This window comes from Python bivittatus, unplaced genomic scaffold (assembly GCF_059951505.1).
Source record: "Python bivittatus isolate LINGU-HERP-01145 unplaced genomic scaffold, Pbiv_v1 ctg000480_np1212, whole genome shotgun sequence".
Lineage (NCBI taxonomy): Eukaryota > Metazoa > Chordata > Lepidosauria > Squamata > Pythonidae > Python > Python bivittatus.
This window is the reverse complement of record NW_028277075.1, coordinates 21,940,293-21,962,598: the sequence shown is the minus strand read 5'-3', so window position 1 is coordinate 21,962,598 and position 22,306 is coordinate 21,940,293. Positions and strand designations below refer to the sequence as shown.

Below are 22,306 nucleotides of genomic sequence, written 5' to 3'. Positions count from 1 at the left end.
CTTACGAACTTTTCGGGTTGCGACCAGCTCCAGCTGCAAAAATTTACCTCAGTTTGCGAACTCTGCCTCGGGGTATGAACCAGATCCGCGGCCATTTTCCGCCATGACACATGGTCCGCGGCCATTTTCCGCCCGTGCCACGTGGTCCGCGGCCATTTTTCCGCCTGTGCCACGTGGTCCGCGGCCATTTTCCGCCCGTGCCACATGGTCCGCGGCCATTTTTCCGCCCGTGCCACGTGGTCCGCGGCCATTTTTCCGCCCTGCCGCGTGGTCCGCGGCCGTTTTTCTGCCCTTGACGCGTGGTACGCAGACGCCGGAATGGATTAACAGTAATCACATTGGACCTTATGGGAAAATTTGCTTCGGGTTGCGAACAAATCAGGTTGCGACCAGAGTCACGGAACAGATTAAATTCGTAACCTGAGGTACCACTGTACTAATGTTGTTATATTTAATTTGGATGTTGCTAACTATTTTTAACAGCTAGGTGACCTTGAGAAATACAGTAGCATAAGTAAGAAATAAACAAATTAGGGTGCTCCTGTGATATAATATTCATGTCCTGATACATTATAGCATGCTGCAGAGATTAAAAAATATAGACAATAATGTAAAGTTCTTAGTTCAAAACTTAGTTCCGCTATGAACTCACTTTTATTTTTTTACAGTCTCCTTTCTTTTTTCTTTCTGCAGGAAACATCACCATGGAAGATTAGTCAGATGCCTCCTTTCTTTCTTTGCATCACATGGTGTGTCATGCAAAATTAGAAATGTTGACCTCATAACTTTAATGCATGAATAATTAGGTAAGCATAATGGAAGGCACTCATACGATCCTCCAGTTGCATAGACCCATTATGGAACTTTGCTATATCAGTTTCTACCTTCCAGAGGGAAAAGTCACAGGATTCACATACAAGGGCTGTGTAACTCTTGACAAATCCAGTAAATGTTTTCATAACTGCTGTCAAGTGAAAGAAGGCTTAGAAGTGGTTGGATCACAAGGGCAAAGCTGTGAAAATATTGGAGAAATCTTCTTTAAACAAACTACTACTAAGACTATTCTGACTGAGTTGTATAAATTAAATGCTGCAAAAGAAAGAATCTTGGCAACTCTGCTTAGTTCAAGCCACATACTAGGAGTTAAAATGGGAAACCAGGATGGAAAACTACAAGAAGTTTCAGAAATCTTGAGATATAAAGAGGACAGGCTGGATTTCAAGGATCAACCAGAGTCTCTTTCTGGATCCACAGAGAAGTCTTTTCTGAAAAACAAAAAAATGAGGAAATCTAGCAAACGGAGAGCGAGCATTGAAGGCTTCATAAACAAGAATATAAAAAGAAAGATATCTGCAACTTTGGAGCCTCCAGCATTACACTACAAGGAAGCTTTATCGGAAAATGGCAGATATCATGCTGATAACTCCTCCAGATTTTTCACATGTTCTAATCAGAGGAAGGTGGAATACAAAGATGAATTATCAGATGCGAATAAACCTCCAGAACCATCAAGAAGAAAGCAGTATTTACTTGAGGACAGTCAGATATTGGAATCTGATTCAGATCTCTCTGTTTCTTTCTCTGAATATGACAATATTGTTTTTGGACCCTGTTTTGCACATTCCAGCCATACACTGTTGGATGAGGTAGAGGATACCTTTAAAGTGGTTCAGCAGAGCAGCCTTTTGCTGAATTCTTTCCAAGAAAATTTAGCACCTGAAGTATCTGAAGTGGGGTGTGATTATAGCCATATCACAGAGACTTGCAAAGGTGCATCTGAAATTGGAGGGCTGTCAAAAAGACAAGACATGAAAGATTATCTGCCAAAAGGTGTAAGTCATTCTGCAGGATTTGGTCAGATGCCTTATGCTACTAGTAAGGAGAGCAAAGTATCAACTGGTTCAGTTGCTACCAGTGAGAAAGGTCACAATGGAGTTATTCAGCAATCTAAAGCAGAACAAGATCATTCTGTTGAGGAAACATATAGCCTAGTGAGAGCAGTCAACAAAACCTTGCAGAAAGTTATACAGATTGACAGATTAGATGAAACTGCAGAATGGAAGACGTTACAGTGTGCTACAAGCCCGTCCAGTTTCTTACATGAAAAAAGAGAAAAAAGAGCTGAAGTACCCCAGAAGAAGAAGAAGAATCACTTGACTTTACACTTGCAGACACAACCTAATATTTGTCAGCCAAGAAGCAACAATAAGCAGGAGAAAAAAACACCCTCTCCTTCTTTAGTAGCCATTAGCAACATTTTTAACCATTCATATCCTCCATCCAATACACATAAACAAAGGTCTCCTCTGCCTTCTCCATTATGCTCAAGTCCACCGAGCCTCAAGCTACAGCACCGAATACTTCCACTGACTGCCCTTGATCTTGAAAAAGAATCCATTGGCCATTGTACTTCAAGACGTTCTTCCTCAAATCTGCCACCGTGTGATGACTTGGAAACACAGATGCATCTCAAGTTTTCTGAATTTGGATATCCCAGCCTTTCTACAAGACAACAAGGACTATGTCAAGGTATCAGTAAGGACCACTCTGAAAGAAGCAGCCCTCAGGAAAAAATCAGCGTTCAGTCTCAGCATCAACTGCTTTCAGGTTAGTCCAATTTTATTATAGCTATAATGCCAAGATGAAGTTTCATTTTTAGCATATCCCCTAGATTATTTAGGAAAGCTTTATCAGAGACTGGCAATTAAAAAAAATGTTTCCTTGATGTTTAATTTTCTAACTATAGTGTAAGTGATATTCAACTTATTTAAACTGTTGCAGTTTCTGTTGTCCTTACTCTGTGAAATTTTCATTTGGATATTTCGGCTGCCGTTTTATTTATTTATTTATTTTGCATCCAGAACTTCTCTTCAGATATTGGGATGATGTTGTTGGGCATATATTTTCTCCTCTTTACCAAGCAAGGAAGAACTGAACTTTGAAAATGTTTTTAGGAGAAATGAATCCTACTCCCTAGCTAAAAGATTTCAAACCGCAAGGCAAGAATAATTCGCTCATCAGATGCTTACCTGAATAATGTCTGTCACTTTCATTATTTCAGCCAATTCTGAGCTCTGCTTAAAATCAGTGCTGCTGATCAAGTATTGGAATGATTGGGCAGAAGTAGATGACAGTAGTTGTGTAAATAAAAGTTTTGTTATCCAGCACTAGCAGTTTGGATTGTTTGTACATCATCCTTTTTCAAGTTGGCAAGATCCAGATATGTCGCTACTATATGTTGGTTGGGAGTTCTCAGACCTTTATTTCGTTAGCCATTCATTTCCTGTTTGTTGCACTAGAAATTGTAAGTAATTATCTGAGCCTTCTGATTTAAAATGAGTATGGGTATGTATGCATTTCAGGGTAAGTTCCATTCTACTCAGTGAGGCAGGGACATGCAAAAAGGAGAGAGTTTTGATCTTGCAGATATTGACACACACATACACAAACACACAGGGTGGACGCTACTGAATAAGAGGGTTTGGCAGAAGTGTGATTAGTTGGTTGGTATTGGGCTCTGTAGGCCACTGTCAAAATCAATCTCTTTATAAGAGATTGTCTTGGGTCTTTTCTTGAGTATCAGATGGCTGGCTTCCTCATTTTGCTCTTGAAGTATGCTCTCTTTTTTTCTTTTGTCACCTTGCTTTTATATAAACTATAATCAACATATCATACAAAACCATAAAATAATGTAAACAATTACTGTAATAGCTAAGATTGGTAGGGCCATATAGGTATTGCTGCCTGTCAGCCAGCTGCTGCTTCTTTTTGCTGCCCTGTTTGGTGTCTTGTACAACTGCCTGCTTGTTTCTGTTCCCATTTAACCACTACTCCTTGTTGGGTGGGCTTTATGGCTTTGCTTTGAGCCTCTTCTTCTATCCCCTGCCCTCATTGCTGTCATCTGAGTTTTGGGGGGGTTTAATGCCTGTACCTCAGTGCTGATAACTGTTACATGTGGCTTATGGTCACTCACTCATGCACTCACAGCCCATCGAGATATGTGGATCTTGCAGCCCCCCCCCACTTCCTTTCTATCTGGGTTTTCCAGATAGGTGTGGCTAGAACATACATGTTACTGGTCAACAGCCAGGAAATAATTAAGAATACACACAAATCACTTTCAACTGAATAGTGAGGCACATCAGGTTCTGATGCAATACACAGAGACCCAATGAATTCCAAGTGGCAGCAAAGCTTTACTGGTGACAATGTACATTTGCTCTCTCTCTCCCTCTGTCACACACAGTCATCCCCACCTACCCACCTCCTTCTCAACTAGGTTACCAGGCCCCAGCTAAAGGAACAGAAGCCATCAAGTCTGGATCCAGGACCACTCAAGGACAGGGTGGGCTGCAGGACTCCTTTTATCCCCAGAAGTCCTTGCTTTGTTGATTTACAAGTCTGGTAGCTGTTGATGGGATGGGGGGGGGGCGGGTTCTGTGTGCTCAGCCCAATCTCCTTTGTCTGCTTCAGATGACATTTCTCCTTTGGTTGCTTAAACAACTTGTTTCCTTCTTATCTACCTCCTCAAAGAGATCTTTTTGACAAAATTCTTGGCTTTTCTCCTGTCTGCTTTAGGTTAAATCTTTAGGTTATGTTAGCTTCAGCCTAGTCTCACATAACCATGTATAAAAGTTCAACGTCTGACCTCTAAAATATTCCCTACTTTTATAGTTTTATTAATTAAATGGATGTTGCCTATGTCCTACAGAAGAATCTTTCATAAAATACTGGAAATGACTTTTATGGGAAAAGGGGCTATTTGAATTAGTGTGGAGGGAATATTGCTCTGCTGCTGAAGCCGTGCTGCGTTGCCTGCCACTCTGTCTTGGTCCAGCTAACGTTTCACCCCCCTCGCTGTTGCTGGCAGGAGAAATTGGATCTTTGATCTCGAAAGAAACAAGCTTAATCAGATGAAATCAGTCAGAAAGTCTTGTGATAAGCTCTTACTCTTGGCATAATGAGTTTATAAAACAAAAACGACCTTTTACTGGCTTCATGGAAAGCAGACAGCTGATATGCTGTTGGTTGATGTGTTCTGATCAAATCCTGTGAGACAGTTTTAGTTTTCCAACAAGATATCCTTAAGCAACAGTTGGCATTTTTTTCCCTATATAAAAATGCCCTTCTGATAAAAGCCAATCGTTGAAGGATAACAAAGGGAATGAAACTGGAGTGAAACCCAAACCAACAATTTTTCACATAATCTTTCAGAATTCTGAGGTACTAAAGGAGTTTACAGATGTCCTTTTTCCAGTGCAACCTTTAAATATATGAAGAATTTGTAAGCTATGCTGGAGGATTAGATATATTAATCAAAAAAGAGAATGGTCATATAACTAATAAAATAGACAATTAAATTCAAAATTCACCTAAACTAATTCTAAATTAATGATGATACTATCTTAATTATAATAATAAAGTATCAAACTAATAGGCTACATTTCTGATACATTCTAAAACAAGATGAAAGGCGGTGAAAGGAGTTTTCGCTTATTAAAAAATAGTAATTAGTCCCCTTTCTAAACTTTAAGGAAGCTTAAACACATAAAACACATGGAAAAGACTAAAAAGAAGATCTTAAAAAACAACAACATTTAACAAATATTTTCTTGAATACCCCAAAAGTTAAAATAAGCCTTTGGTAGGCAGTGATGGTCTGATACAGTACAGTCCCCAATTTAAGAATGAGTTCCGTTCCCATGGTCTGTCCTTAACTCAAATTTGTATGTAAACTGGAACACTATTACTGTATAATACTATATAAGTAGTGTTGTGTAATGAACATGAACCATTGTGTATTTAACTCAAATCATTGTGTATTTAACTCAACTTTTGCTACAGTGGGCTCTGTTCTTAACTATGGGTCATCTGTAATCCAGGCGTTCTTAACCCGGAGTCTATCTGGTAGTTTAAGATCAGCAACATTTATGCTGGGTGTCTTAATTGTTCATCAGACTCAAGAGCCAAATGCCCTTTTCTCATATAAGGGGAAAGAATCCATGAGGCTTCAAATCAAGTGAAGGAGAAAAACTAGAAAAACATCATGGGAACTTGAACATTCTGCTTTTAGGCCAGTAGCCATAGAAGTTTCAGAAGACAGAAGTGGATTCCGATATAATCCACTGGTGTTCATGAGGCTCCCTGTTCCACCTGACTGTTTTTTTACCTTGCATTGCTACCCCAAACCATAATACAAGCAAACATGCTGCAAAACAAAGTACTAACTCCTAGCATATTATGAATTTACAAGAATGCCTTTTGGGCCCATGGTGGTGTTAGAGAGCTAGGAGATTATGTCACTTACTCCACGTTTTGTGGCTGGGTGTGTCTACTGTGACAACTGTAGTGTGAACAGGCTAATCTATGGCTATTCCACATGCTGTCAAAAGTTCTAAAAGGCCATTGGAAAATTGGTGTTTTTTGTCTTTCCCTCTGTTTCGTTTATTAGAAACCTATCAAGTGTCTTTCTTTGGCTCTTCAATATGTTTTGCTTTTTAGACAGGCCGCTAGCCTAGCAGCCAATGGTCATTAGAACATTTTCAGTTTGGGCAGAGTTTTTATTCTAATTCAGTGTTTCTCAACCTCGGCAACTTTAAGATGTGTGGACTTCAACTCCCAGAAGTCTGGCTGGGGAATTCTGGGAGTTGGTCTACACATCTTAAAGTTGCTGAGGTTGAGAAACACTGGTCTAATGTGAGAAGTGTTTTTTATTAGTTTGTGTAATTTTATGTTCATATTTCATTTCATTTAATATTCAGTATTTTAAAATAGCTGTTTTCTGTTGTTTGCTTGTTTGAGCAGGTTTTTGGTGGTGCTAGTCTGCTTCTTGCTTTTCATGGTGAATTACTTAAGTAGTGCCGATGATTTGTTTTGTCCAGGTGTCCACCCTTCAAAGAAGGGAAACTCCACAATTACCACTGGGATTCTCCTTCATTTTTGCAGGGTATAATAACAAAATATTGAAAGCCTGACAGAGTTTCTCTCTCCTCACTCTTATACCAAAAAGAATCAAGGCAGGTCAGTTTTGAATTTCCTTCTCACTCTGATGTTTATGTAACCATTCTTCCATTCCTTCTTCAAGGTAGAGACTACTTTTTTAATTTAATAATAATTGGTACTTGGTTTCCAGTGACAATATGTTCAGTTCCCTTATAGGATATATACACAGGAGCCATGGCTTTTGCAGGAGGGGCCAAAACAGACAAGATGGCAGACACAGCATCACCATTTAAGCCCCACCCTTTTTGTATGTGCTTTGACATTACAGGCACATACAAAAGGGATGGGGCTTAGATGGTGATGCTGTGTCTGCCATCTTGTCTGTTTTGACTCCTTTCCCTACCACTTCCAAGGAGCAAAATCAGAAACCACCCACCATTGTCACTGGTTTTAAAAACAGTTGCAAAAAAGGATGCCTATAAATTAAAATGTCACAATAAAACAGTGAGTGCATGGAAGAAGAGAAGCAGATGTCCAGTGCTGCAGAACAAAGGGAATATGTTGGGAATGGTTTCATACATCTGCATTTATTTAAAATTAAATTCAAACATTTGTTTAAATATTTTGACAACGTTTAGGAAGTCTTCTGTGCAAAATTTCAGAGTGAAGTAGATACTTCTGTGCATACTTCTCTGCTATTCATTAAAACACCTGACCCTTTTTTCAGCTTCCTTATTAAAGTTAAGGGGGCTCTTAAAGGATCTTTTTTTTCAGGCTCATGGACACTCCTGAAATAGGAGAGAGGTGTTGGGCGAGGTGCTCAAGCTAGGTCAGAAGCCTTTTTTTCAAGCTCTAATGTGAATCAGTTTTGCATTAGTGCATTAAAATTATGTATTATTGTGCAGTGTACATTTTTCATTTTCAAAGCCTTCCACTCTAGGAAAAGGAACAAGTTAGGCATTGTGTATTAATTACATAAGCATTATCAGGCTCCTCGATGATTCCTTAGACTCCATCTGTATTGAAGAACCTGAAATATACGTGTTTGCAAGTGTTGTCCAAAAACAGTTTGTGCCATCAGGATTCTTCAGTTTCACCAAAAGACATTTTCTGACCATGTCCATGCCCTGAAGTCAGTGGACCACGATGTGTGGATACCCTTGGGAGTAAAGTCTTTGAAAATAAAGAAAAGGGCTTCTAGCAGATGTGCATAACATCACATTTTTCAATGCTTAGATCAGTCTTTCTCAATCTCATACTGTATAGCCCTGTCCAGATATATTGGAATTATAGATGCACAATTAGCCAGCACAGACAGTTCAGATGATTTTCAAATTAAAATTAATTATCAAATTCTTTTTGTAGTGCTCTTCTTTGATGTCAGTTTAGTTTAGATTACTTTTCAGAATGTATTAATAAAATCAGGCATAAATAAACCTTGGTATTCTAGTGAGCTTCTGAGATTGTTAGAGTTCCATGCTTAGTATATGTACTGTGCTGACAGATGTAATATTGGTACATACAGTAGGATTAAATGGAATTCCGCTTATATCTTTGTATCATATCAGTGAAAGGTTTACCATGATGAATGTTTGGTTTTTTTAGTCCTTGAACTTCCAGAGGTGATTGCTATGCTTCTCTGAGTGTGATAATATAATTGATAGCACATGGGAATCTTGAACTAAATGACAAAACTATTTTAAGAAATCTGAACAGGCTGATTTGGTGGAAGGTTAATTTAAAATGTAGAAGGTGTTTTGCTGATGACTACAATTGTGGATAAATATGAAATGTTGTTGTTCTTCAAAGTTCTGGAGAAGCCAGTTGGACCAGCAAACCCTGACCCTTTCTCCATGGAGGCAGTGACCAATGGCAGTCCCTCTAAAGCTCCACAACAATGGAGCTAAGTGTGAAGGACCCTGTAAGGCACAGGGTTTCCCCATTCCAAAGCTTCCCTCTTTATCTCATCCCATCTGTTAGGATGAGGACAGTGACTGTTAGGATTTTCTCATGGGAAGGTTTATCTCGCTATCTGCAAAACAATGTTTGTTATGGCTAAGCAAAGCGTGTGGATTAGTTTAGTGTTTTAGTTTGCACGTATACTGCTATTTACTGCCACCTATTAGCGTGTGTATGCTAGTTACCCAGTGGGGGGGGGTACATACTGGCAATATAATGGGAGGATTATATGCCCAGCCTCTCAGTAGAGTTTTAGCCACCATGTAGTCAGTTTGTATGGGTTATGTAATTGTAACTAATAACCAAGTAGTGTACCTCTTCTCTGAGAGTTTTTGGCTAGAGACTTTGTTAAGCTTGTGTTGTTGATGTCTTGGATGCTAAAATACATGAGAAGACGTGTTTTTTCCTATATCTTGTATGAAACTTGTATTTTATGGAGTTTTGCATTTTTTATCAATAAACACCAGATAGTATATACAGTATTTTCTGGCTGGATTTCTTTGGAGAACAAGATATGGACATTGCATTTTGTAAATCTCTCATGCTGATGTGTATTTTTCCTGGGCAATTTTCATGGAAGTATTGCTGCACTCTGCACAACAGGAGTATTGTTGCACTCTGCTCAACAGCGACATCCAAGGAGGCAAGAGGCCCTCAGAGTGATGTAAGCAATTGTGCAGCATCCTGATGCAAGCTTGCCTCTTTTCTACATGCATGGTGGTGTTGCCTGCACCCAAAAAAGGGCAGAGCTTTGGGAGTGATGCTGCAACTCTGCTTTTATCATTCTTGGGTGCCACTGGATGAGAATACTTTGTGTGGACAATCCAGTCCTTTGGTGAGAATTTCATATATCCCTAATGTAAAACTTACAGTTCCCCCTCCCTAAGGGGGAGGGGAGGGGCTTTCTTAATCATTATTTCCAAGCTCTGAACTCTTTGTCAACTTACCTAGTTCCAATTTTGATGATTTTCTGATGACAGATCAAGACCATTTTATTTAAACAGGCCTTTCACCCACAAACATATTCATAAATACTCTGTAATTGCAGTAACCTCTTTATTTATATTGATTTTTTATTATATTGTTGTTAGCTGCTTTGAGCACTATTATGTGAAAGGATGATAAACATTCTTATTACTACTACTGTTGCTACTATGAATAACATAATGAATGAAACAATGTGTTCCATGTTCAGTGTGTTCATTAATAACAATGGGTTTTCTCCTCACCAAAATGCCAAAACGTGGTCTGAAACATATATGAGGGAAGGAAGGAATTCCATCAGCAAAATAACTTAACTGGATTCTACCTTCTATTGCTACCATGTAGTGGAAGATTCAAATACCACTTTCCTCGTGGCACGTGAACACATGAGCGTTCACAGTTCCTTCTTTTATGTTTTTGGTCTTGTGTTGTAATATAAACAGAAGTTTCATATGCGTGGTGGTTCTGCAGCATATCCTAACACAAGGAGAGTTTTGCTTTTCTTTCATTGTCTAGCTTCCACTTTAAAAATCTGAGGAGTAGCAGCATAGGTTTGGGGTTTTGTTTTTATTTTTTGGCGCCTTCAAATCACTGTTGACTCCTGTCAACTGCCCGGACTAGTCCCTGCACTTTTCTTGGCATGGTTTCAGAAGTGGTTTGCCCTTCTTGCCTGCTTCCTAGGGCTGAGAGAGAGTGACTGGCCCAGGGTCACCCAGCTGGCTTCATGCCTAAGGCAGGACTAGAACTCATGGTCTTCTGGTTTCTAGCAGTGCCTTAACCACTACACTAAACTGGCTATCATAGCATAAATACATTGTATTAAAACATGTTCATGTTTGGGTGTGTTTTATTTATTTACTAACTTATTTAGGATTGAATATGAAATCCTAGGGATGTAGGATAAGCTGAAAAAAGAATACCAGAAGAAGACAATAGCAAACTATTATGTATAGTTGCCAAGAAGACTACATTTATCTGTCCATTAAGTAAAAGGGATTTATTTTATTTTATTTTATATTTTATTTTATTTTATTATTTTACAGTGACCATACTTATTTAACACAGAGAGGGAAAACTTCTTACTGATATTAAAGACAACATATATTATGTGTAGTACAATGAAGAGAATGAAATAAAGGAGTCTATTGAAACTAGAATAATGTAAAGGAACATCAGAAGCTAGCATAAGGACTCAGATTATTGTTTTATCTACTCAGCACTGTTTGCAGTAAATTAGGCAACCTTTACTCGTCAGTCCTGTTTTGTTTTTTACGTAAAGGCCCATTGCTCCCTGGCTTCATGGCCAATGATACATTATGTAAGAGTACTCCAGTAATTTGCGTCTCATTCCATCTATAGCTAGCCTTGTACTGGCCTCGGATTCACAGAACCTTTTCTGAGTATGGCAATACAGAGAAGGGAAATGGCTCGGTTTACTCTGTGTGACTTAGTTTGGATCCTGCCACATCCTACACTCGAGGCATATTGAGATCTGATTCTTCTCTCAATTCATTTTTTTATGAATCTAAGCTTGTTGTTACTATTGCAGTTTTGAAAGCAGATGATGAAACAGAAAGAAATCTCCCCCCCACACACACACACATTTGGGCTTGGCAATATGGCCTCAGTAAGCGGATACCAAGAGCACCGAGGAGCATAGCAATTTATTTACTTAATAGACTTTTATCATGCCTTTGTTTTTGGTCAACTCAAGGCAGTGTACATGCCTAATGCTCCTACCTCTTATTTTCCCCACAACTACAAACCTGTATGATGGCTTGGGCTGAGAGTGACTGACCCAAAAGTCACCAAGCCGGCTTCCATGCCTGAAGGACTAGAACTCTCAGTGTCCTGATTTTTAGATTAGTACCTTAGCTACTACTCCAAACTTGCTGCTTGAGAGAGAGAGAGAGAGAGAGAGAAAGAGAGAGAGAGAGAGATGATGCTGATGACGATGACATCGACAATGGTGGTGGTGGTGATGATCACTTCAGTGATGCACAGCTTCTGCAAATCCAATTTTAGTCATGGATATCTTATGAAAACCCACTCGTAGTGATGCACAGCTTATAAAAACCCACTTTTACTCAGGCACAGCTTATGAAATATGGATATAAATATGGATATGAATTAATAATGTAAACTATGGGCTAAAAAAATAAAGAAACAAAAGTAAACAATTTTGCAAGATCTACTACTATTGATGATTAGAGGTGTGAAAGGAAAGAAAAAAATGTTCCCCCTCCACTTCCTCCCGGTGTTTTGCCTTATTGTCGTTTCCTTTCATTTTATTATATTAAATAAATAATCATAACTTTAGTTGCTTGGAGGCAGTTAGGATGAGTCAGATTGCAAAACAGGACACTCTGAAAGATATAATAGAATGTTCAGTATTCAGCCCCCTCCATTCTTCTTAAAAGCTCCAGGTTCAGGGTGTTTGGAATAAATTCTGAGATATTAATGAAATCAACATGAAAGAAATTAAAATTTGAGAAACTTGGATGCTTTCTCTCTCTGTGTATCTCTCTCTCACACATACGTACATACAGAAATACATAACATGTTTGCTTAGAAGATTGCTGTAAATCTTTTTTTAAACAAATATTCAAATGAGAGTACTTCTTGACTATCACTGTAATAACAAACTTGAACATTTGAATAAAAAATCTCTGTGAATATTTTGGATGATAACTATTGTTAATGTGTTATTTGGTCACATATTTGGCAGTTGTCTAATTCTGCATCTCCATTATTCACTTTGATCAAGGAAATGTAACCTGTATACACAGAAGGAAGCATACAACATGTGATTTAAAAAAAATCAAATTCTATAGCCATTGAATGCTTTGAACATATTCTTTGTAAAGATAAATTATTTATATAAATTTAAAGAACAGTACTGTATATGTAATTCCAAAATATATATCCAATTACAAAATTACAAAATTTATAGGATATTGCAGTACAATAAGAAGGTGTGAGAAACTGGATAATAGTAGGATAAAAAATAAAAATGATCAGACTATCAGATTTAAGGATTTTTTTTGTATATAATTTTTATTAAGAATTTTGATTATAATAGTAAAAACTAATACAAACTAAACTTAGACGAGAATAGAAAGAGTAAAAAATGCAAGGAAAAAGAGAAAAAGAGACAGAAGAGAAACATAAGAATATAATAAAGAGAAAAGAAATATATAAAGAATTTACTTCCAGCCATCACAAGTATAAACAAATTTACTGACTCTTTGCTCCCTCTAAAGTTACAAACAATTATCTTTTCATCCCATATCCCATCTCTTATCTATAAACAAATTCATAAAACATCATCTTTTCAGTCCTGGTGTCTGCAGAAATTCCATAAAGGGTTGCCAGAAGTAACAACGTATCTCGTTTTAACTTTGATCGAATAAACCAACTTTATATTCTTTCCTTTTACTTCTGACAGTCTTAATCTTTAGTTCATTCAAATATTGTCGCAGGATTTTATTTCTCTTCATATCTTCTTTGTCCCATCACACAGATTTCTGCAAGGCTTTAATAAGCCTCTTTTATAAATCCAATAGGAAAAAATTATCCAGGTCACTCTCTTGGTTTGTCATTTGTATTTTCCTTTTGAATTTTAAAACATCAGCCAGTTTCTTTTGTAGATCCAGTGAAATATCCTTTTCCAAGTCATTCTCTTGGCCTGTCAGTTGTAAATCCACTTTCGATACCATCTCTATCTTATCGGATAAATTTTGTTTTACATCTGCCATTTCTTCAATAACATCTTGTGGATATAGTCTATCTATAGAAGCAGACATCATTACTGATATTGTGGCTACTAACTTCTGAGTCCATTCTTCAAAAATCTCCTTCAATATTTTCATTGTTATAACGCTTGGCATCATTTTGTAGGGTTGGGTTTTTTTCCTCTACCAAGAATCTTTAGTCCCCTCTAGTGTCCAATTTTTAAAATTATGAAGTTACTTATCTCTGTTATGTCTTGCAAAAACCAGAACAGGATCTATTTCCCACAAGAAGCTGTTTGTTCTTTATAATTAATTCCAAATTTTTATTGTAAAAGTTCCAATATTCCAAGTTTATCTGGAACTCTTAGTCCATTTATAACTTTCTAAGATCAAAATCTTATTTAGCTTTTTGCTGTTTATCTCAGATTCTTTAAAATCTTAAGCTTATAATTAAAATTTTATTTCATTCAGGATTGAAGGCAAACTCACCCAGCATTTTCAAAATTGTCATTCCGAAGGTCTCTAATAGCTTAGAAGTAGTTAATGAACAATTTCTGAAAATGACGAGCAAGTGATGTTAGTGAACTAATGCGGTTGCAAGCAAAATAGCTGTTCTCATCTCCTAGTGCTCAAACCCATGGGAGACCACTGTCCTGCAGTCTCCTTGTGATGAGCAACCACCTGAAGCACATTTGGATGATCTCCCATCCTTTCCTTTCCTGGAAAGGTTCTGAAGAGCCGGTCTACCCACCAGCTCTTCATCCTTTGCCGCAGTCATTGCCTTTTTTTCTCACAGACACGTCTTCAATCCATCATTGAGGAATCTTTCAAAATCTATCTTAGCTGTTTACAAGGAATAGCTCATGATACATTATTTTTATGCTGCCTGTATCTTCTTTAAACAGTGCATGGATTTAACATGTCTATTTATAGACTATTTATAGACTACTGACTATATTTCTAGTAACAACCTTCTGTAGGATCTCTGTACTGTTGTCAATACCAGAAAAACATGTTTTCCTTTTCCTTTCAGTTTCTAGAAAGATATTCTGGTGAATATTTTCAGCAATAATCTAGCTATTTTATGTATGCAGAATCAAGTGAGCAGCAGAATCACAGATGTTCATCTTTCATTCTGAATATACAAGAAAACTTAGTTTGCTTCCTGTAGCATCATACATGCCTTAAACTGCCAATGGTAGGTTGTCAGGAAGATGCAACAAAACCTGCCCCTTTGGTTTCAAGAGGGATTGGAAACATATGTTGAATTGCAGCACTTATTTTTGCCAGAACTTCGGTTGCTTTTAATGCTTGTGTATGATGCATAACATTTAACAGTGTTAAGTTGTTTTGATCACATTTTTCTATTTAAGCAGAAATCTTTCACAAAATGCACTCTGCCTAATCCTCCTCCTCCTTTTGTCAAATTCACAGAATCCACACAACCCTTATCTTGATAGATTTTGCCATTGTAAACCATGACATTATGGTTTCTTTTTATGTTGCTGTTGCCTTTTATGAATGACATTGTTGCACCCTTCAAGCTCTAGAGGGCACCAGATCTTTTTTTAATTCTAAGGAGTGCAAGCTATCTCAGCTTCTTTTCTTTCATTTTAATGACTCTTATTTATAGAAGAGGAAAAAAAACAGCATTAGAAACTCTTAGACAAGTTATTCTAGCAGGGCTGAAGCATATTTCTTTGTAAGTGCAACCTTTGGTATATCTGGTAAAAGTCTCCCTTGCTTTCTAGCAAGAAGCTATTTTGTAGAGGATATGGAAATAGAATTAGGCAGGAGCACCTATGTCTGTCCTTCCTTAAATTGCAGCAAAATACATTTAAAGTTATTTAAAAACATGCAGAAGTCCTGCTGGATCAGACCAAAGGTCCATCTAGTTTAGCATCCTGCTTCCTATAATGGCCAACCAGATGCCCATGGGAAGTCTACAAGCAGGACCTTGGGACCTTATTACAGGCTGGTGGTTCATCCATGTGTTTAAATCAGTGCATGCTGCCCTTAAGACACATGTCATAGATGATGCTATGTACTGACTGAATTCAAGGGCTGATTCAAGTGAAATTTGTCCTTTGGTAGCCACATGATCTGCTCACCTGGGCAGATCATGTGATGCTTACCTATACTGAAGCATCACAATGGACCAGTGGAAAATGATGGATTCCATAAGCAAAAGGCCCGATTGAACAGGCTTTGGAAACAGCCTGGCAACTTACCGGAGCTGTGTTCTCATTAATGCTCAATTGGGATTTTTAACATGGTCTATTGAACAAGCCACCATATCTGGATTGGATATCATGCTAAGCCAAAAACCAACCAACCACACTGTGGCATAACATTATGTACATAATGATTATACTTGGTGTAGTATTAAATTATATGTTAATTATTCAAGAGTAACTTGTGTAACACTTGTAATAAACTATAGGCTAACCCTTACATTTACAATCATTGTTTTTTCTTAATTTTTGTACAAAAGGCCTTCACTGTGGTCACATTCTCTCTACTATATTATTTAAAATCTACCACATGAAGTATTGAAGCAGGATAAAGTTCTGAGGAATAGCACTTGTAAAGCTGTTGTATTTGTTATTGTATCAAAAATCTTTGAAACAGGAGCAAATTATATAATCAAATAAATAACTAACTTTTCTGGTTCTGTCAGATTCATTTGTTTATGCTGCATGTCAGTAACATCTTTGCAGTAACTCTCTGATTCTATTCTTACCACTGGTTGTTGACATTCTGAAGAACTGTCCTACACGCATGTGTGTTTCAAGATACTTGTGCCGATTGTTAGATGTGGTATACAAAATTCTTAACAACAAAACAAATTTTACACCAAAATTCTATACATCTTCACTGTAAAAACTCTAGATCAGTGTTGTCCAAACTTGGCCATTTTAAGATGAGTGGACTTCAACTCCCAGAATTCCCCAGCCAGCATGGCTGGCTGGGGAATTCTGGGAGTTGAAATCCATTCATCTTAAAGTGGCTAAGTTTGGACAACACTGCTCTAGATAGTAGATCTGTTAATTTTGACCAGTTGTACAGCAAAGATGGTGGTTCAGAAATTAAACACTGTATTGTATTTCTGTTGGCTAAATAAACACATAATCTATTTATGAAAGTAGCCTATATGGCATGAGAGGAAGGAGAATTTCATGTCCTCTGGATCTACCTTAACCTAAACATATTATCAGAACTTCTAACAGGTAAGCTAACTTATACACACAGATTCATTCAAAAGTCCTGTTGATTGTGAAGTAGCCAAAATACATTACCTGATGTTTGTAAATGCTGCATGTACTATTTAGATCAAAGGCAATCAACCTAATTCTTTCCTGATGTTTCAGGTCACAGCTGCCCAATCCCTTGCCAATCCCAAGATTGATCAGAGTTGGTCTGAAATGTCTGGTATCAGGTTGCTCACTTCATATTTAGATTATAATTTAACATATTTACTTAAATATTTTCATATTAACATAACTTATTTTAAAATTTCACAATACTCACTATGTTTTCTAAATAGAACAAATTTCAACCAAGTAATTTTAGCAGAATTCTGGTAAAGCAAATGAATTTTGTAAAAAATCATCAGGAAGGAATGACGTGATTAGTCAATATTATTTCAGTACTACATGCATAAAAATGCAAAGATCTTTCATTCCTTGCTAGATAATAGAGCAGAAATTTTGATTCGCCAGAGGCTTCTTCTCTTTTTCGTGCCTTTGAGTTATTGTTGACTCCTGGCAATTTCCTGGACTAGTCCCTACTCTTGGCATGATTTCAGAGGTGGCTTGCTCTTGCCGGCTTCCTAGAAGCATTGCCTGCTTCCGGCTGAGAGGGTATGACCGGCCCAAGGTCACCGGGTAGGCTTTGTGCCTAAGGCAGGACTAGAACTCACAGTCTCCTGGATTCTAGCCCAGTGCCTTAGCCACTATATTATTCGGTGGCGTACAAATGGAGTGAATGGATGAAACACACATGTCAAGGCTGACGTGCATAATAATGAAAATGCCTTTGAAATCAGAGGCCATGCTAAGGATATGATAGGAAGCTTCTGGGTCAAAGCTGCAAATCTTTATCAAGCTAATGTACCATTTCATCATCCTTACATCATTCTGTCATTAGGCTTCAGCTTATCAGTCAAAATGTCAAATAGAAAAAGTGAATTGTGTTAATTTTCAATATTACAGTAAACTAAAGGTGTAAAATTCAAAGTCATTTTTCCATTGAATTACATTAATAAAGTAGTGTGAAGGCCTGAATCGAAAGTTTGAATCTAGTCTTTGAAGTGTGTGTTGGTGATCATGCAAGCTGGGAATTGGGAGGTGAGGGATAATCATATACATTTAAAGGGCATGCAGTTGGCAAAGGCTGCCCATATGTCATAGTACCTATGAATAGTTAAGGAAAGTCCATTCCATGAAGTATTAAGATTTCCCAATAATGTGTATAAGTAAGTATAAAAACAACTTCTGGTTGTCATGTTGCCCTCTTTCACAATAAAAAACCTAGAGGGGTAGCATCAGTGAGCTCTTAATATACCAGTCCCTAGTTGTCTAAGCAAAAGAAGTATACACACAGACAACTTCAGAGGTGGAACCCAGAATAACCTGAGTTACAGCTCTCGGGGATAAGTGTCCATTGCTCATAGACATCAGTAGGCAGAACCAGGGAATGATGTTGGCTGGTAGCAGGGATACATTTGGAACTCTTTTCAGTGTAGGGTCCCTGTTATGGATGAAATGCTATTATATTGCCTCATTCTTGTGTGATGCAAAAAAGAAACTTAGAATGCAGATCAGGTCAGATCTGTTTCTCAACAGCATACAGATAAATGTGTGATCACTATCCCAAGGAATGAAAATTCTGCTTTGCATTCTGCACATGGAGAGAAACTTAAGTATGGTAGACCCTGCACTTCCTATACTTGGTGGCTTGGCTGCTTGAAGAGACAAAGTGGGTTTTGAGGCATTTCTTCAGAGACATCCCTCTGCTTGAAAGATCTCTGCTTCCTATCCATGTCTACAGTGTTTTTTAATTCTTTACTGTGTGTTCATGGAATGAAATCAAGTCATGGCTGAATCTACTCTGTGTGTTCAGGATGTCCACATTTGTAAATGGGGAAGATTTTTTTTCCCCTAAATGAAATAGCAGCGGTGCTTCTGAAGACTGTCGAGAAAAAGTAAATTCTAAAAATGTCTATGTTGACACAACAGCTATATCCTAATGCCCCAAAGTTTAACATTTTTACAGTTGGAGATAATTCTCTTTCTTCTTCGTATTTGTTAAAACCATGTAGGTTTTCCAGTAGAAACTGCTTGGAAGAAAAACTCAGAACAGGCAGTTAAGACACCTGTCGTGAATATTGATGACGATGACTGGGTTTTAGGTTGCAGGTTGAGGCAGTCTGATCCTTCTGTCTATTTCACTGAGCCAGAAAGAGTGGACAGAAATCTACTACATCTTGAACTAAATGTGAGTACCTTTATCGAATACTTTATTGCTGTTGTTTATTTAGACTGATGTCAGTCTGTTTACTAGATTGATTCTCCATACAAGTTTTTATAATCTCCCTGTAAGCAGTGTTGCGGCCTCAGAAATTCCTGGGCCGTTCATTTGATCCTAGGCAGTTAAGCATGTAAATACTCTAAAACTATGAAACTACCTTCTTACAATCATACATCAAATTTCATTTAATAATCATTAGATATGAAAAGCTGAACAACATAGAACTTCATTAAATAGCTCCCCTTCTGTTGCTGACAATTTGGAATAAATCAGATTTCTGCATACAAAAGTAAATTACCATTTTTACACCATTGATATACTTGATCAAAGTAATATTCAATCAAGTCTAATATCAGATCAAAATTCCATGAATATTTTGGGATTTTTCTTCCTGTTCCTCCCCTCCACCCCCTGCCTTAAAATTTGCTCCATGTGAAGTAGTTTTTTGAGGGTACAAGAGAAGTGCTACATGGAGATGCTCCTTCCTCCATTCCATAAAGGGAGAGTGTGTAAGGATACACTATATATTCTATATATGTTTTTCATCTTCCATTTGTAGATTTTTTTTAATGCTATTATGGGTTGATTGTGCTGAAAATCAGTAACTGCTGATTGAAAATATTTTTATTATTATTATTTCCCTTTCCTGCTATAGGAAAGGCAAATAATACTGCTATTAGCAGTAGCAGCTAAATCTATACCTCTAACTACATAAAATGCTGAACTGCCCAACTCTATAACCATGGAGCCTTGATAAGTTCTTATTAGTGGTGGAGAAGAATTTGGCAGAGTTATTTTTAGGGAGAAGGGAGCACATGCTCCTTTTCAGAACTTCCTTCCAATTTAGCTGAAAGAAACCCATAAAGTTAATATTATATAAAAGTAGTGAACAGCAGTTCTTCTCCCACTGGAATAACAACCAGGAGAAGGAGGCAAGAGACAACAGAGAGAAGGTGGTATGGGGAAAGGGCATACCTTTCTTTACCTATGTAATACATTGGATGTGATCTAAATATTGTTGATTACACTTTTAATAAATAAAAGCAAATATCCAGACAATATAGCAAACTGAAATAGCAGGATACCTCAGAAATACTTCAAACACATTTTTCAAATAACTGTTTTTACATGATTTCTGTATTTACTCACATCTCAACCGACTTCACTTTTTAAAATAAGAGTGCACTTACGTTGGCAAAACTTCAAAAAAGCAGGACTGGGGGGTTTCCTGTCTCTTCATTATAGCAGGGGAAACTTTCCTGTTTTAAGAATCTCCTGGGTATTTATTTATTTACTCTGTAATTTGATATCCTGTTTTTCTGTCAGTTGGGCATTCAGAGGGGCTACAAATATAAAATAAATATCAATTAACCACACATACCCCCCAACACTGATTGTTATTAATACTATTTCTTAAAAGCTCTGGCTGAAGAAGAAAGTTATTTCTTTTCTTGAAAGGAATAAGGAGCTTAAATATAGCTCCTTAGCTCATGCAGGAGACAGGGGTCATTACATCATAAAATTTGGTAAGAGCTCTGCTGCCAATCCTAATGCTTGAACAGGTCTATACCAAGATAGGCATGCTCTCAGATCCACATAAAAATTAGGGGCATTTATTTAGCTCAGTGTTTCTCAACCTCAGCAACTTTAATATGTGTGGACCTCAACTCCCAGAATTCCCCCAGCCAGCATGCTGGCTGGGCGAATTCTGGGAATTGAAGTCCACACATATTAAAGTTGCTGAGGTTGAGAAACACTGATTTAGCTGACCTTTAAAAGCTAAACAGGGTGAAATCTGATTAATACTTGAATGGAAGGCTGCCAGGCTTGAAAGCTAGGTTGGAAAGACAAAAACATCCTGTAAAAAAGCAATGGCAAACCACTTTTGTACTATTGCCAAGAAAATGACATGTCCCCATAGACACCAGGAATTTTACTCAAGGAGATTTTTTTTCTTACTCCTGGCTCATCAGTTGTCTTTCCCATTTACTGGGTAAGATGAACAGATAAGGCTGAAAGAAAAAGAACAAATGTTAGGATGTAAAAGGAGATTACAATTTTGTTAAAAGCCTTCTTGGACAATATGAGCTGCCAAGCCTGGAATGAGTTTTGAATAATAGCTAAATTCATGAGTCTATGCAGTTGTCAAAACCGTATGCCACAGCAGATTAGTTATTATTTATTTAATTATTATTTATTATTTAGGCCGTATTTTCATGAGAGGGACTGCATAAATTCATTTATCGGTTTACAGGGTGTGGTACTGCAAAGGTTGAGAACTACAGAGAGAGAGAGAGAGAGAGAGAGAGAAAGAAAGAAAGAAACTGGTGAAGTCCCTTCAGAATGCTTCCTAACTAGCCTAGCTTGCATTTATTTTTCTTCAAGGAAGGTGTTCACATTTTGAAGCAAACAACTGGGCTGCAACAACTGCCTTTATTTTCTAAGAACATTACTTCTTAGACATCAAGGTGATGTCTGTACTTTGCCTTATGGCATGTCAAGCTCCTGTTTAATACTTTATTTACGTTTATTTAACACATTCATTTATTTTCAATCTAAATCCTAAATTCAGTTTCAATAACTAAATCAAGGTGGATACCAAAGGAGGTGTTCACGAATATATACATTTGCATGTAAAAGTTCAGGCATCGCTGGTCAAATGGTAGGTTTGAATGAATCCATGAGTGAACTGAAGCTGAAACTCCCTCTACATGGTGCAGGGTTCAACACAAGATCTTTCTGCACATTTGAATGTATATTTACTATTTTATGAGCAGTTGTGTACAAGTTCAACAAACAATTTGACTTAACTTTTGCATGCAGCTATAAATGCCCAAGAGCTCCAGGTTGCTTGTTACTCTCATTTAAGGCCATCAATATGCTTTGCTTCCAAACAAGCTCTCAATAGTATGAGTTTGTTGTAAGAGGAAGGAGAGCTTTTAACTGATCATTAAGTTGTTTGAGTCCTTCTGAATACCGGAAGCATTTAACCATAACTGTATTACAGTAATGTCCTAGGCTTTGATGTGTGAAGCATGTTCAGAGATGATAACTGATAATGAGGTTGTTCCATTGGAATCATAATTCCTATAGGCAATACAGTGGCAATTACAGTATACTTTGTAAGATAATATTGTGTATGAAGGAAACAATTT

General features: G+C 37.4%; 1 protein-coding gene across 1 annotated transcript in view; it reads left to right on the top strand.

Moving 5' to 3' along the window:
* The first annotated feature begins 815 nt into the window (after positions 1–815).
* Positions 816–22,306, top strand: part of FMN1 (formin 1) — a 134,084-nt gene continuing 112,593 nt past the window's right edge. The window contains exon 1 of the mRNA XM_088145430.1: positions 816–2,607. Coding sequence (XP_088001556.1) covers positions 816–2,607 — 1,792 coding nt within the window. The remainder of the gene's footprint in view (positions 2,608–22,306) is intronic.